General features: G+C 30.6%; 2 protein-coding genes across 4 annotated transcripts; both read left to right on the forward strand.

The window, feature by feature from the left end:
- The first annotated feature begins 319 nt into the window (after positions 1 to 319).
- Positions 320 to 4,380, forward strand: LOC112712560 (probable alkaline/neutral invertase D). Of its 3 annotated transcripts, none has more exons than XM_025765476.3 (5): positions 320 to 740; positions 1,341 to 1,772; positions 1,889 to 2,320; positions 2,618 to 3,179; positions 3,868 to 4,380. In XM_025765476.3, the coding sequence occupies exons 2-5, from the start codon at positions 1,395 to 1,397 to the stop codon at positions 4,161 to 4,163; spliced, it is 1,668 nt and encodes a 555-aa protein (XP_025621261.1). In that variant the 5' UTR covers positions 320 to 740; positions 1,341 to 1,394; the 3' UTR covers positions 4,164 to 4,380. The 3 variants fall into 3 exon arrangements, with proteins under 3 accessions (XP_025621261.1, XP_025621263.1, XP_025621262.1); XM_025765478.3 differs by having other exon boundaries at positions 320 to 434; XM_025765477.3 differs by having other exon boundaries at positions 498 to 740; positions 1,306 to 1,772.
- Positions 4,381 to 11,876: 7,496 nt separating this feature from the next.
- Positions 11,877 to 12,689, forward strand: LOC112712561 (uncharacterized). The gene has a single exon (XM_025765479.3). The coding sequence runs from the start codon at positions 12,065 to 12,067 to the stop codon at positions 12,491 to 12,493; it is 429 nt and encodes a 142-aa protein (XP_025621264.1). The 5' UTR covers positions 11,877 to 12,064; the 3' UTR covers positions 12,494 to 12,689.
- The last annotated feature ends 4,728 nt before the right edge of the window (positions 12,690 to 17,417 follow it).

Consider the following 17,417-nt stretch of genomic DNA (forward strand, 5'->3'; position numbering starts at 1 on the left):
ACACAAAAATGTACATATTTCACGGTTTAAACATCTAAAAAGCTTTGTCAAAACTCAAAAGTCAATTTTCTTTCATCCTCTGTACACAAAGAGAAGTCAATTTCCTTCATATTTTTTTTTATATAGGAGGAAAATTGCAAGTTGAAATGTAGCTGTCGTACCGTGGGGCGTGGCACATAGAATCAGATCAATTTAAGAAATCCACCCACCAACCCAAATTAATGAATCAATTAATTAATTAATTAATTTCCATAAAAAATTAAAAAAATTAATAATATCCCTTTCAAAATTATAAATAGACGCAGACACAAACACACATGCTCCTCGCTACCAAATCAGAAACGAAGAAACGCACGAGTCGGAAAAGAACAGAAGAGCAAAACGGTGTCGTTTTGATGACGTGGATGATTCCTTGCCGCAACCGGCTAATACCGGTACTCCCCATTTCCCGAAAACGAAATTGTTAGAAAAGAAACGAAACTGGGTGAAACGGTCTCCGATTGGCTACTACGCTTTATCTCTCTTCAACTATTTCTCACTACTTTCTCTCTCTAAATTGCTCCTCCGCGTTATAAATACGAGCTTTCGAGCTCACGTTAAAATTTTTCCCCTCTCTGTTTCCCTTCACTCTCTTCTTCTAAATCTCCGGCAACCATTTCCCGGCGAAATCGCCGGACAATCACCATTATTGCCACCGGAAAATCTCGCTCCGCCGCCGCCACACCTCGCTTCTCCCTCAGGTTCGAACAACGCGATTCGCTATTCTTTTTCCCGCTGGTTAAGCTCAGATCTGTGTTTTTGGTTCCTTTTCCTGCTTATCGATGAATTGCGATCCTTGAGAATTCGAATCTCCATTTAGAGACATTCCTTGTTTCGCCGTAGTTCGGTGTTCGAGTCGTGAGATGATGTTTCATTCTTCTTTCCACTTTTCTTTTGGCTTTTAGCTCTTGCATCTGGATCTGTTACTTGTTTTTCTCGTTTGTTGCTTCATTTTGTGGTTTAGTTTTTGTTTTAAGTTGTGTGAATTTGTTGATATGTTTGATAGAGTTGAAAGATTTTGCTTCATTTTTTTTTGGTTATGCTAACAGCGTGTTGAGGAATTGTTTGGTTTTTCTTTAGATTTTACTCGCATTCGTGGAGCTTTAGTGTTAAGAAGAGTTATCTTTGAAATGTTATTTTAATAAATTGGATCGTGTTGATTTTGACTTCTGAGTGTGCTTTACGTTTCTGATGTTGTTTATTGTTTATTTTATACTCATTTGGGTGATATAAGTAATGTGCTTGTCCTGGATTTGTGTTTGACAGCTTTTCGTTTTCTCAACATTCTTGTTTGGTTGTAGATAATTTCTATTTCTGTATAATATCATTTGGCCGTTGTTGGGGAAGTAGAGAAAATGGACGGGCATATTGGACTAAAGAAAATCGGCTCTCATGCCTCCATCTCTGAGATAGATGATTTTGATCTCTCACGTCTCCTTGACAAGCCAAGGTTGAATATTGAAAGGCAGAGATCATTCGATGAGAGGTCGCTTAGCGAGCTGTCTATTGGTTTGGCGAGAGGGGGCATGGATAACTATGACACTTACTCGCCTGGGGTAAGATCTGGTTTTGACACGCCAGTCTCTTCAACACGGAATTCCTTTGAGCCTCATCCCATGGTTGCTGACGCCTGGGAATCCCTCCGGAGGTCTCTAGTCCATTTCAGAGGCCAACCTGTTGGCACAATTGCAGCTGTTGATCATCAAGCGGAGGAGGTTCTGAACTATGATCAGGTGAATTCCAAGTCTGGATTTCTTGTTATTAATTTTTGGTGTGATTATGGAGGTTTTGAAAAATGTGACTCATTTTAGCTATGGAAACTTAATTGATACACATTTTTCTTGCATAGGTCTTTGTTCGAGATTTTGTGCCAAGCGCTTTAGCCTTTCTGATGAATGGTGAACCAGATATTGTTAAGAACTTTTTGCTGAAGACCTTGCATCTTCAGGGGTGGGAAAAAAGAGTAGATCGATTTAAGCTTGGTGAAGGTGTAATGCCAGCTAGTTTCAAAGTCCTTCATGATCCTGTTAGGAAAACAGATACTCTTATTGCAGATTTTGGTGAAAGTGCAATCGGTAGAGTTGCTCCTGTTGACTCTGGATTCTGGTGGATTATCTTGCTTCGTGCATACACAAAGTCTACTGGGGATTTATCTCTGGCTGAATCACCGGATTGTCAAAAGGGAATGAAGCTTATATTGACTCTATGCCTGTCTGAGGGTTTTGATACCTTCCCAACTCTGCTTTGTGCTGACGGATGTTGCATGATTGATCGAAGAATGGTATGACATAGTTTGCAGTTTATTTGTTGCTTATGTTATATGACAATGAGAATGGTTGCTTTTTGGCTTGTTGCATTCCATTATATATTACAAAGTTGGACCTTGGCTATTTTATAGTTCAAGGTGTTCCAATTTGCAAATGCAATTTATTTTTGTTTCAGGTTTTGCCCTTATTCCTTTATTAGTTATTGTATGTAATTTCCAAGTCCTTGGGAACAAGCATTCACTTATATGTTCTGGTGATTTTTATTTTTGAAGAACCTCCATGTTTATTTATTATTTCTCCAACCTTTTTAGGGCATTTATGGGTATCCTATAGAGATTCAAGCACTTTTCTTCATGGCACTGCGATGTGCTTTATCAATGCTCAAACAAGACGATGCAGAAGGAAAAGAATGTGTAGAACGCATTGTGAAGCGTTTGCATGCTTTAAGTTATCACATGCGGAGTTACTTTTGGCTTGATTTCCAACAACTAAATGATATCTATCGGTATAAGACTGAGGAATACTCACATACTGCCGTCAACAAGTTCAACGTTATTCCTGACTCAATCCCAGAGTGGGTATTTGACTTTATGCCAACCCGTGGAGGCTACTTTATTGGAAATGTCAGTCCAGCCCGGATGGATTTTCGATGGTTTGCTTTAGGCAATTGTGTTGCAATTCTATCTTCTCTAGCTACTCCAGAGCAATCAATGGCTATCATGGATCTTATTGAAGCTCGTTGGGATGAGTTGGTTGGGGAAATGCCCCTAAAAATATCTTATCCTGCAATAGAGAGCCATGAGTGGCGAATTGTTACTGGTTGTGATCCAAAAAATACCAGATGGAGTTACCATAATGGAGGATCTTGGCCAGGTTCTTCCTCTCTCTCACTGCTTTGTTACTTGTTTAAACTTAGAGTTCAGAGTACATTTAACTGACTCTTAGTCAATATAACTTCATTAGTTATTTTAAATGTAGATTATTGTAACTTATGTTGCTACTTGATAAAATATATTCTATAGCTTTGATGTTGACCTAAATTTAGGATGAGTTTAAACTAAATTAATCTTTCATCTTTTTCGATCAACCATTTTACACATAGTTAACTTGGCTTGAAGAAATTACTTGTTCTTGTTCGATAACATGAAATACTTATATTTATATGGCCAGTTCTAAAATTATGTCTTCACTCTTTACAAGAAACACTTCTGTGTAGAATATGTATATATTATCAAAAAGCAAGCTATCTATATTCCCTTTTATTTACATATCAAGTATATAACAATAACAATTTTGTTTTCTAATCCCACAAAGTGTGCTGATCATGAATTTGGCCGCAGGGCTCAGGCACAATATGCTTACAGTGGGTTTCAAACCTTGGCACAATATTTTAACTACACTGACAATATTTTTCGATGTATTCTACAGTATTTCCAGTTCCTTTTTTCACTGAACGATAGTCGATACTCTGATTCTTATCCTATACCTAGAAGCATTGCTGATAATTCATACATCTGACATAAGTATTGAATTTTGGTGGCTTTCTTTTTCTCGAGTGCAGTGCTCCTGTGGCTAGTAACAGCAGCTTGCATTAAAACAGGGCGACCTCAAATAGCAAGACGTGCAATTGAGCTTGCTGAGAGTCGTTTGCTGAAGGATGGGTGGCCGGAATACTATGATGGTAAACTCGGGAGATATATTGGGAAACAGGCAAGAAAATATCAAACATGGTCTATTGCAGGTTATCTTGTAGCAAAGATGATGCTGGAGGACCCATCACACTTGGGTATGATTTCTCTTGAAGAAGACAAGCAGATGAAGCCAGTGATTAAAAGATCATCTTCTTGGACCTGCTAAAAAAGACAAGGCGATAGATAAATAGTACAAAGAAAAAAAAAGAATAGACACTTAGAAGGTGAGAGATATTATTCTTTCAAATATACATCACTATTCTTGGCAATTTCCTTTCTCGTAGGCTTGATTAAAAGTTTGGCTTGTGTAAAATAGTTGTTGATGAGACTGGGCATCATGCTCTTCCCAAATAAGATAAAGACACTCTCATTTCATTTGCTAAGTTTTCCATGCTTCTCTCTCACTTGCGTGGGATTATTAGTAAGAGACGAAAGATATGAAACAATCTTCATTTGTTTGATATGCTCCTCTCTCTTTGTCTTGAGAGTTATCAACAAGGTTTCGTTTAAAAAAGGCCGAGAACTGAGAACATAATACATTATCTTCAGCTTCTTTTTTAACCAGACGAATTTAGGCGCTGTTCACAAATCACATTTAGAAGAAATTCGATTTAGTGTGAAATCTCAAATCTTGACCTCAGTTAAATTTTATTGTTCTGTTTTTCATTTACCATGAATGCTATTTCGGAATCGGACCACAGTACGCAAACTCTTCCTTATGGTCTCTGGTTGTTTCAAAGTTGTATTTAACTATTTCTTGAAAGAATTAACTTGAAATAATTGTTTTCCAAAATCATTACGATTAAAATAATAATGATCTTTATATTCGGTTAAATATTTTAAAGCCGAAACGTGGTTTAGATAAAATAAAACAACTTTTAGAGACAAAAGATAAGAGTAATTAGTAAGATTCTATTTTAAAAGTAGTTTTCTTAACATAAACAGTAACTTCAACAGTAACCTTCCCAAAAGCAATTTTTTATTTTTAATTGCTTGACAAATACCTTTAGCTACATAAAAATGTAATTAAACACGTTTGTTGCTATGCATGTCATTTTCATTGTGTCAAACTTTTGGGGGTCCAAAAGGTTAGTTATTACATGAGGAATGATAATTTTGTGAACATTTGGTGACTGAATTTCACTCATTAGTCTATGCTTTTAAAATAATCTGAAAATCATTTTTAATTTTAGTTTTCATATTCCGAAGCCACCCTCTCCACCTACATCCAGCTATATTGCCCTAACCATGATCTGTCCTTGCACCTTTCCTCATTCTTGTGATCAATAAAATTTTTCCATTGATGCATTATAAGAAACAATACATTATTATTTATGTTTTGCTTATATAGTGGTAACAATTATCAATTGATCAGAAAGGTAGTCCCCAATTTATCAATTTTACATATTCTTGTAAGCACTGAGTGCTAACCAAATCTCTTCTTTGGAGCCGAGAGTTTTATAAATGATTGAAAAAATATATATATTTACTGTCATGACAGTTATGTTGGTTGAGACTAGAGAATTAGTTAATGAAAGGTATGAATGACATAAGATTCTGTTAGTTATTAGTTAGTTAGAATTCTGTTAGTGTCTGAACTGACAACACTTATCAACACTATAGGTATTTGTAGCCTAGGTCAGATTTAACTTTCGTATGGTTTAATGAAAACTGTATTAAACGTAAATCTCACAATAGACCCTAATTAAAAATTAAAGAAAACATCGACAAAATCTGCTATATTTGGGTAAATGCCTTTTTCTTTTTCAATAAACTAATAAACAAGAAGAATATTAATGTAATATTTATCACATGGTTATTACTTATTAGTAGTTTATTGACAACTGGCTTGGTCCCTAGACTCAGAATATTTCACTCCAACATGTCATATGCACTTCATTCATAGTTCATACCCTAGATACCATTGATGTAATTCTCTCTCTCTTTTTTTTCTATATTTTTTTTTTCTCACTATTAAGATTTGGCACAAGATATGCTAGACAAACTTTAGGGTTGTCATCCTCTTTCATTTTTTTGGGCACGTGGATATGAAGAAGAGTATGGATTGATGATACCTTGGGGGGCATAACAGTCAAATGGATGGTACCAAAGAGGCAATTAATGTGAGTGGAGTAACCCTTAAATGTTTCCATGCCCAAATTAGCATTATACTTATTCATCTTTTTAAGACTTTTTTATTTTTATTTTTTTTGTACTGGTATTTTTTAAGTCTGATAAATTACGTATTAATTTGTTGTGGGTTAAAATTCATTTTATTTAAAAGTTTATTATTGTCAAATAAATTATTTAAGTAAACTAATAAATTAACTATTAAATTAATAGTTTTTATTTTTTTATGTTAAAACTGTGAGAGACAATTCAAACTTTTTCTTTTAAAAAAAAATTTGATACCATGGACAAAGTATATCTAAGTGCTCCGTGTTTTTCAAAATTCTGATTTTGTCTTTAAAATTTAAAATGTTTTAATTTTATTTGAGTGTTTCTAAAATAAATAAATAAATATTATTGATTTTTAATGGAAAATATCAGTCATTATTATATATTATTCTTCTTAAATTATCGTGAACTTTTTCTCTTATTATAAAAAATAATAAGAATAGAAGATAACTAAAAAAATTACACAAAAAAACTAACATTTTTCATTACATGGAAGAAATAATCAATACTAATTTCCAATACTATCAATTAGTTCTTTACGATAACAAAAGATAAACATATATGTCTTTTTGTCCATAAATAATGTGAAACAAAATAAAGTTATTTATGTATTTTGTTATCTATAACAGTAAATATTTTATTATTATCACATAAGCATAGAAACGATATAGTTTTAAACAGTAAAGTATTATTATCTTTTAAATTTTTATATAACATTTATTAACTATTTTTTATTTACTACGAATCCTATCAAAATAAATAAAGTTTTTGTTCCAAACGTTATTATCTACATAATGATTTTTCATAAATAGACGCATCACAATAGTTAACGGTACATATATGCATTACCCTAAGTTTTACGTGATAAATTAATAGAACATAACATGTTCATTGTTTGCTATTGTAGAGGACCAATACAAATGAGTAATTTTTTTTCAAGGATTAATTAATACGAAGTCGAAATCTTTAAGACCTAATTGTTACTTTATTTGACATTTTTTTCATTGTATCTTTTAATTCGATAGATTATCGTGAATCTGAACTCTATTTAAACAACTTAAACAATTACCCTGTGACAAGACACTAACTTCTAATTATTTTCTTCTCCACCCAATTTTTTTTCTTTTGGGTACTACATCTCCGCTCATTTAATATTTGAAAATAGTGTGACAACATGGATAAATAAAAATGTTTGATGCACATGGCTTGGGCCAAAATATACGTTGAAGTAAAATGGGGGGTCCACTTTGGAAGTGGATTAAGGAATCTTGCATCTGGCTGGTGCACTGAGGTCTGGCAAATGGGCCCAAAGTCAGTCAAAAAAGTCAAAAAATGGATCAACTTGTTAAGTGGGCTTCTCTCAAAAGTAGCCCAAACTCGTTGGCCACATGCTCCCACGTGACCAACTGCAAAGGCCATTGTTCAGTGCTGCACCAATAGTCTTACACAACAATACCCGTATCTCCCAACAAAATCACATGTAGGTAATTGATCTTAGCATGATTTGTAGTTTATTATAAACTTTTTTTTGTTTAAAATATTAAGTTACGTTTGTTATTGAATTTGCTCTGTAAAACTTGTTAAAAAGACTATAATTTTTTTATAAAAATAAAAATTTTTAAAACATAATTTAAAAAACATTTTTTAATAAAAATTATTTATATATAATATATTAAATTTAATATTTACAAAATTTTTTAAATTAATTAAAATATATAAAAATATTTATAATATATAATAAATTTAAAATATCTAAGTAATGAATTTAACAGACCAAACAAGTCCCAAAGATCGTTAACGCTAATTAGTTAATTTAGGCTTAATATATTAACATATTAAGACTTTTATAATAATCTAAATTTGGACCTATTTTATAACCTAAACCAAATCAGGCCAACTACACATTGTAAGTCTAATCATCTGACTTATTTTCACTCCAATAATAAAATTTATTAAAAACTCGTTTATCTAATACACATATCTAAAATTTTAATTAAAATAAAAAATAATTTATTTGATAAAATAATTTCGAAAACTTCTAAAATAACAAAAATTTATTATAACTAAAATATCATATTTATATTGGTGTTCAACACATTTTAGATTTGAATCTAAAATGTGTTGAACACCAATTTAAATATTTATTATATTTCCACCCTACTAGATGGCAACTTGTTATTATGAAATGCCATTTCTCGAAAAAGAAATTGACAAGCACCCATTTGGGACAGAGACATGCATGATGCGGCCAACAGTGGCAGATATTTTATTTTCAACTTTAATAACTCATATCTAATAACACTCTTATAGTTTTGATGATAGAAAGAATATGTTAAACATATAATACATTAAATTCCTTGATGATCACTCTTAATTCCTTAAATGCATGGGGAGGCAGTGTAGATCATGATCGGTATTTTTATTTGTACTTAGTCTTCATTTTATATATTATCAATTATACTATATGTCTATTAAAAATTACATATTCATATAGAATATATGTTAAATTATAAAATATATATAAATTAATTTTAATGTATATTATATAAAAAGAATTGAAAAAGGGGATCAAAAAGTTGGGAAGATAGTGGCAAGTGGTGGGTTGAATCCATAATGAAACACAAATTATGCCAAACATCTCTCCACTCACAACCAAACCCAAACTGTCAGGAGCCATATACCATACTTTTGGCATTTTCCGGTCTTAGAATATCTCAATCAATATTAATTTAATTTGATTATGTTATTCATGAATTAACTTATAAATATAAAATTATTTTATTTTTTTATGAGTGATTAGTTTTTTATGTTTTTATAATATAGCGTTATATATAAAAGAAGGTGAAAATTCATATGCAGTCAACTTTATGTGAAGTTGATAGTTGAGAGCTGTTAGATGAAAATTTAGTCAAATCAGTTAAATTATCTAACGATCTATACCTGAATTTCCATTGTAAAAAAATGTTATGTATAAATGATTGATTTTGTGAATTATATATAATGATTACACTAAAATAAAGATATGTATTTTAAATTTATTGTAAACTCATAGTTTATATTTCTTTTATGTTTAATAATTACTTGATATAATTATAAAAATCATTTAGGTAATGAAAAAAGAGTTTAACAATAATTTTGATACTTACCTAAAATATTTGGGACAGTGTTGAAAGTTGATAATTTATTGTAAGAAAAATATGAGAAAATAAAGGAAAGGGCAACATGCATACACATCGCGATCATGGTCATTCTGTAACGGATAAGATCCTACAATATCACTAAATCTCAGAAGGTAAAGTCACGGAACCTTTTTTGGCATGAAAAATTGAAAGGGAACTATTATACATTCATACTAATTTCAATTTTTCTTGAAGAGAATTTAGCATTTAACATTATAAAATGTCATCAGCACCTACTCCATTACCATTTTAATACATTAATAATATGAACTATATATTGAGTTGGCTTACCTTCAACTTCAACATGTATAGCTTACCATAAATAACACGACACATGATTAATAGCAACAATGCTTTTTATTTGTTTTTCAAAAGTTTAATTATTCTGTTGGTTCATATAATTTTACGAAATTTTTAATTAGGTCTTTATATATTTTTTTTAATTGAATTTTTGTACCGATTTTTTTTTAATTAGGTCTCTACACGGCTATACCTTTTTTCCTTTTATTTAGGTCCTATACCAATTCTTTTTTTTAGTTGGATCCCTATAAAATTAAGCCAATTACTATTAAGAAGGACTTAATTGAAAAAAAATTTAGTGCAGGGACTCAATTAAAAAGGAAAAAAATATAGGAATCTAATTGAAAATTTCACAAAACTATAAGGACCAATAGAGTAATTAAACCTTTTTCAAAGGATAAGGTGTCTGTGTTTTGCTGTATCTTTTTTGGACTATACTGCGTGTACACCAAAATTTACAACCAGAGTTAATTACCAATATAAAATATATATTAAAATATAAATACACATTGAAAATAAATTAAATCACATATATATATATATATATTAAATATATTGATAACTGATTTTAGTGTACTAATAATATTTTTGCTTTTTTTTTATTTCCCTTCTTGGAACAGGAAGCTTATTAAAGTAACTATATACATATTTGAAATGATATATACTTTGGAATAAAAAATTGTTAATGTTGTAAGTATGAAAAATATTGAAATTAGTTTCACATAAAATAAAAATAAAAAAAGTGAGAAATTTATAAGATGAGAGATTTATTAATTTACTATTTTAAAATTTTGAATTGGATGTGATATTTTTTCTTCTTATATTTTCTCCTTTAATTTCTCACCGAAAGCTTCCTACTGTTGGCCCAAGAACTTCCAAAAAGAGATATTTTTAAGCCGGCCATAATTTTAAGTCTAATTTGGGAATTAGACGGTGTTGAAGTTAAATAATATTTGTGTTAAGGAGTTGACCAATTTAATTAGCGAACCCAACCTTTTATTTTAAAATAATTAGTCAATTAAAAATTTAGCCACATTTTTTCCTTTTAACTAAATTTAATTTCGGTCGAAAAAAATTAGTTTTCAAATTATTTGGGTTTTAGTACAATTTTGGTATGTATGAAAGAAAATACAAGCGTCAAAGTATATGTGGTGAACATGAAATTAAAACCTGAAAATATCTACATGTGTAGGTTTGTAGGAAAAATAATAATAGTATTAGGCGTATGATAGATGAATCAATCAATTTACCGGTAAAGGCGGTGGTGGAATTCAAGGTCATGCTTGCGACTACTACTCATTTCTCATTATCTCCATATAATAACAATATAATTAATTAAAGGGTAGTGCTAGGGAGCCAATGAATAAAATGAACACTATCTAGAATAACCATCCGAATACTAGAGATAATAAACATCTCATCCTAAAAACTTAAGTTAATTTTGGAGTTCATCAAGGATCGAACCCTTGACCTTTCGGATCTAGAACTCTAATACCATGTCATGAACCCACTCATCCCAAAAGCGTAACCTAACAGGACAATGTAACACTAATGTCTCTAATACTTCCTAAACCTCTATTGTACACATTATACGCTTAGATCATTGACTCCCTATACTTTTCTTTAATTAAATATTATTTACTCATTCCTCATGCACCTTTGGAGATATCTTTTAGGGGTGAGTTAGACTATTTAATTTACATGAAGCATTGATATATATCATTAATAGTTTTAGGCATAGCATTTAAGATTCATAGTATTTTTTTTATAAATATTTGTAAATAAAAAATTATTAGAAATTATAATTTATTATTTAATTATTCTCTTAATTTTAAAATATAGAAAATATTACAAATTTTATATCTCTTAAGAATAAGTGTTTTAAAATATGTTTGAATATGAGATATTTTCATTCTTTAAACTAGTTTTTAAAATGAATTAGAATTATGTCCAATTGACAATTTTAAAATAAAATAAAAATAAAAATTCAGGTAATTGACTTTACGCAAAATTAATAATTAAAAACTATTAAATTATTTGATTAATTTAATTAAATTTTTATTTAATAATTTTTAGTTATTAATTTTACGTAAAATTAACTCTAACCGAACTTTTATCTAAAATAAAAAGAAAAAGGCAAATGGGGTGGCAATGTTGCACTAAGTCATGATCACGTTCACGGGTTTTAATTACAATGTTGTGAGTCATATCCAATTTGATGAGTTATCATCATAAGAAAACCCACTATATAAGGCATCACTCCCATGCATTGTGTCCACCCTCGTGTCAAACCTCACAAGATTCACAACACAACCCACTACTGCTTTTACTTTCCAACAAAACACACAAAAAGAAAAACCCTACTTTTGTCACAATATATTACTATATCTCAAGACAAAGCCAAAACACAATGCTATCATTCAACACTCTCTTTCTTGTTTTCTTGATTGTTTCCCCGGCCGTGGCCGGAGGACACGGCGGAAGAAAACTCTTTTGGGACATGTCAAGTGGTAGGGCACCCTCCTCAGGGACACCTAACGGTGCCTCTGGGTCGGGTCATGGTCCAAATTGGGACTACAGTTGGGGATGGGGATCCGCACCCGGGGCAGGATGGGGGTATGGCTCTGGATCGGGCCGCTCCCCAACAGGTTTGGGTAGAGGCTTCGGATATGGGTTCGGATCTGGGACTGGATCCGGATCCGGGTACGGATATGGATTCGGAAGTGGCGGAGCTCATGGAGGTGGATATGGGTCAGGAAGTGGTTCTGGTGGTGGTGCAAACAACGGTAACCGATCACCAAATTCAGTATCTCGAGACAGAACCAACCATCATGGCTAAATTGATTGGCTCCTACTATATAGTTCATAGTATATGATAGTAAAATATTTACTATATATATATATTTTGCATGTGTGAGAGTGCTTGGTGTGTATGCATGAAAAAGCTAGTTAGCTATATGAAAGCTTTGAAATTGCTCTAAACCTAATGAAAAAATTAATATAATTTTCCAATTATCGTTTTGGGTTTTGATTCATTATTTTGTTTCTAATAATCTCTTAAAGAGCTATATAGCTAGCTAGCTATTTAGATGCTTGCAAGATTTGGGAATCATACCTTTTGACAAATTGAGCAACGTGCCACTACTACTACTAAAAGTTGTAAGATAGGTTAATGAAAATTTCTTTCTAAATTTTTTGCGGTTCATTGGATATATATGTAGTTTGATGTGCTATCAACCAAAATTCTCATTGTTATTATCAACAGAAATTAAAAAGTTAAAATAATTAGATGTTAGTTAAATGAGGTAGCCTTAATAATTATACCCTGATTATGTTAAATGTTTATGTATCAATATTTGGATGCAGATAATAAATTGGTGACCTTTTTGGTGCCTACAAAATTGTTGTCTAGCTTGCCTAAAAGTATAGATAAAATGAAGTATGTAGGACTCATCTCTTAAATTTTGAATTTTAGGAGTAAATGTTAGGCACCATAAAAGATGCCTAGTAAATTATTCTTAGTATTTTTATTTTATTTTATTTTATGTTGGTCTTACCCAAAATCCAGTCTATATAGTAATAGTTAAGTCATGCTGAAAAATACAATAATTTTTAATTGTTTCTCTGTGGTTCATATGGTGGTAGCATCGAAGTAGTGGTTGAAAGTAGGGGTGGCAATATGTATTCTATTCGCGGGTATCTAATCTGATCTCATTCGGTCGGATAGGGTTGTCAACTCGATCTGTAGTAGATAGGATACGGTGCGAGTAGGATTTTCGTGCGGATTGGGTTGGGTGTTGGTTGAGTTTCAACCCTACTTGACCAACCTGCATCCTATATATGTATATATTATATACTTATATAAAAATATGTTTTAAGTGGATGTTGAATTAAAAATTTCTCACTAAATGAAAAAAATTCTTAACCACTAAAATAATATTATTAATTGATAATTTAATATTTTTTTATATAAAAGTCAATTCTACTTTAAATTATTATCAAGTTATATAATAATATTGTATTTTTTTTAAAACCCGTGGGTTAAGAATGGATAGAGTTAGGATTGAGATATTCACAATCCACAAATAGAGTAGAATTGAGTTTATATAAAAATCTCAATCCATGTGTACGGTTAAAATTGACTCTAAACCCTACTTTACCCTACTTATTATCACCCGTAGTTGAAAGTGGTGGTTTAGTAATAAAGCACAATTAAAAGTAAAAGTGATGGTAGAGTTTGTCAATGGATCGGAGTTCACCCTAGTTAATAATTTGGTTGGTTTTCTTAATTAAATATATAGATCCAATCTTTTTTATCACAGTTGTTTATTCAATCTTATTTACATACAACTCCAAAAAGTCAAAGAGGGTAAAAAAAATACTCTATCAAGACAATCATGCATCCATAAGGTACATTACACTTTTATAAAATGTGGCAACGAATAATGATGATGATAATGTCCACGATGACATGCATATTACTGATATGTTTCAATATGGAATGTGAATAACTTGAATTCCCACTTAGACCATTTCATTTATTAATAAGTTATATAATGCTACCAAATCTATGTTCTCATAATCAAAGTGATCAATTTTATGGTTCTCAGCATATACACGTGCATTTACATACCGTCACCACCCTCCACTAATTTTTTTTTTCTATCCAAATTAAATATATATAACATAATCATCATCATAATTATTTAGTGCTACTATATGTAGGTAATTAATAAATTTTTTAAACAATATAAATAATAAGTCTTGAAATTAACTTAATTCAAGTAAAATATACTATATTTTAAATTATTTATCTAAATTTTAATATTAAAATAACTATTTACATATTTAATAAATTGAATATTTAATATATCTATTATTCATATTATTTAATATTTTTATTGTCTACTTATACTTTTTTTGATGTGTTAATATGAATAATGTTTCTTTTCAAATTAACCCTTCATTTGACCTTGTTTTAGTGCATTCCCAGCACTTGTTTAATCATAAATATGAGGTGAAAATTTTCAATACATCAATCATTTATTGCACAAGTAATCTGCATATATGTTTTCATAGGAATCAACTTTCAATTTGTGCACTATGCATAATAAGCTAAAATTAGAGATAAAATAAACGGTTCACTAATTTAAAAAAAAAAAAACGAAAAAATCCTTAGATAAGGCATATTAATTAACCGTCCAAGTATAATGGACTTCAATTCCAACAAACCATGGTGGCACATGATAATTAAGCTGGTCTTGCATTGTCAAATTAAAGACTCATGCATGTATACCTCAACTAGCACTTACCAAACTTTTTCAGGGTACTTATCTTTGCTGGCCTATTAAATTATATAAAAAAATTACGATTATTTTTTTATTATTATTAACAAAGCTAAGTGTTTGGAGGCTGAAAACTGCAACTTTTTTTGACCGAATGTGATACTATACAAGTATAGTCTTTTTTTTTTTGAAAGAAAGTAATATTATATTAACAATGAATATTGAAGATATCCAGATTAACATGAGTACATATTTCTTTTTTTTTGGTATTTACATGAGTACATGAGTACATATTTCTGATGGAATCTCTGCCAACTAAATTACATTTGGTCTAGTAAGAACTACTTGGGCTTAGGTGTGGGCTACTACATTACTATTTCTCTTATCATGGACAACATGAAAAGAGAGAAAACTTTTTAAAAGGGCCTTTGTAGTAGAAATCAAAAGCCTAAACTGATTATGTGATGTATCTGAAGCCAAGACTTAGGTCAGATGACAATTTTATTTGGCTCACTTAGAGTTACATGGAGTTCAAATCCTCATGGAAAAATATAGAACTATACTAATAGAATAATAGTAGAAGTGGATGTATGAGTAAGGGTGGAAAAAAGTCAGGCAGCTTATCAGGGTCTGTAGTCTGATCTGACTTGACTGTTATAAAATAAGCACAAACTCAAATTTTTATAAAAATCTTATTATATTAATAGGTCAGGTTCAAATTCACTAATTAGTCTTATTGACCTGTCAGACTTATTTGGGCCTGTTAATACATAATTATATATATAAATAATTTTTTATTATTAACAAAATTATGAGATATTTTAAATTTATTATATTTAATTATAAATAGTTTTGTATATTTTAAATACTTTAAAATTTAAATTTTTTTATAAATATTAAATATGATATATTGCGTATAAATATATTTATTAAAAAATATTTTTTAAATAATATTTTTATTTTTGTAAAAAAAATTATCAAGCCTTTTAACAGACTTCATGTCAGGCCAGACTGAATAACAGGTCAGGTTTAGTACTTTAAAAAAAGTTTATAACAGAGTGCAGGCCAAACTCAAGCTCAAATTTCAGACAAAAAATTATGTGAGATGGCTAAAAAACTTTCATTGTTAGAGGAACTGCTTTAGAAGCAATGAGGTCGAGGTTGTCCTCTTCTGAAATCATTCAAGTATAACAACAATGCTGGAGGTAATGAAAAAGCATTTGCTATTGCACAAAATATGTCCAATTTACGCCATCTCCAACTTGTTAAAAACTATTTCGACAATAGTGGCTTGACCGCTTGAGCGCCATTCTTGATGGTTGTCCTCATCTTGAATCTTTGGATTTACGCCTATGTCACGATGTTGAGTTGGAGGAAAAATTAAGAATAAGATGTGATGAACAATTAAAAAATTTGAGAGATCCAGATGCACCTTGTGATGACTTTCAATTTTGGGACTTTGCTTTGAAACCGCATACTATGATTTAGTATATGATTATGTAAGCGAGAAGCGGGTTCAAAAACGAAAAGTTCAAAAACGAGAAGCAAGAAGAATTAATTTAGGATCAAGTAGGGGAAAGAAGAATAATGCTAAATCCAAAAATAAGAAGAAACGTTGACAAAAAATGCAAAATTAATGACCGAAAAAACATATATTATGAAATGGAAGATGCACATAAATTATTGCAGTCTAGTATTTTCTTTTTTAAAATTATAATTTTTTATATAGGTCATGTTTATTTTATTGGTTTAATTTTATCTTTCGTGAGAAATAAAGAATTGTTTGAAGTTCTTGAATAATATAAGTGTTTCGAAGGTTATTCGAAACGTTGATTTGAGTCTGGATGTGAGGTTTAGATCTCTTTGTATGGCAGCGTCTGATGTGAGGTTCGGATTCCTTTATATGTGGCATTTGGGGTGGTATCTGCTAGAGCCTCCAATACTTAAGTTAGCAAAAGTTTTAGGCAGATTTTTAGTAGAGTAGAACGTGTTTATACTAGAGGGTCCGATGTTTAAGTTAGTAAAAATTTTAGACAGGTTTTTAGTAGAGTGGAACATGTTTATACTTGAAAGGTGTCAGTGTATTTATAATAGAGTAGATAACTATTGTTGGAATAGTTGGAGAAATTTGGAAAGGCAATCACTTATTTAAATAAGTATAAATTGTCCATTTTTATTAGAAATTACCCCTTTTTATAGTGTTCGATCTCTTTAAAGAGAAGAGGTCAAAAAAGAGGTCGGATATGCGATAAAGGTCAGATATAAACAATAAGTTTGCTGAGACAATATTATACCTTCTTCAAAATGACAATTTCAAAATTCCAAGTCTATAAAAATATAGGAATAAATAAATAAATGAATATAAAATTAAAATGGATCGAAATGAAAAATACAGTGAGTGATTGGCTTAGCAAAGTCTCGAAAAAGGACTAGGGTTCCACATCTGAGTGAATAAATCTGTTTTGGACTGTCTTTCTT

Source organism: Arachis hypogaea, chromosome 9 (genome assembly GCF_003086295.3).
Source record: "Arachis hypogaea cultivar Tifrunner chromosome 9, arahy.Tifrunner.gnm2.J5K5, whole genome shotgun sequence".
In the NCBI taxonomy this organism is placed as follows: Eukaryota; Viridiplantae; Streptophyta; class Magnoliopsida; order Fabales; family Fabaceae; genus Arachis; species Arachis hypogaea.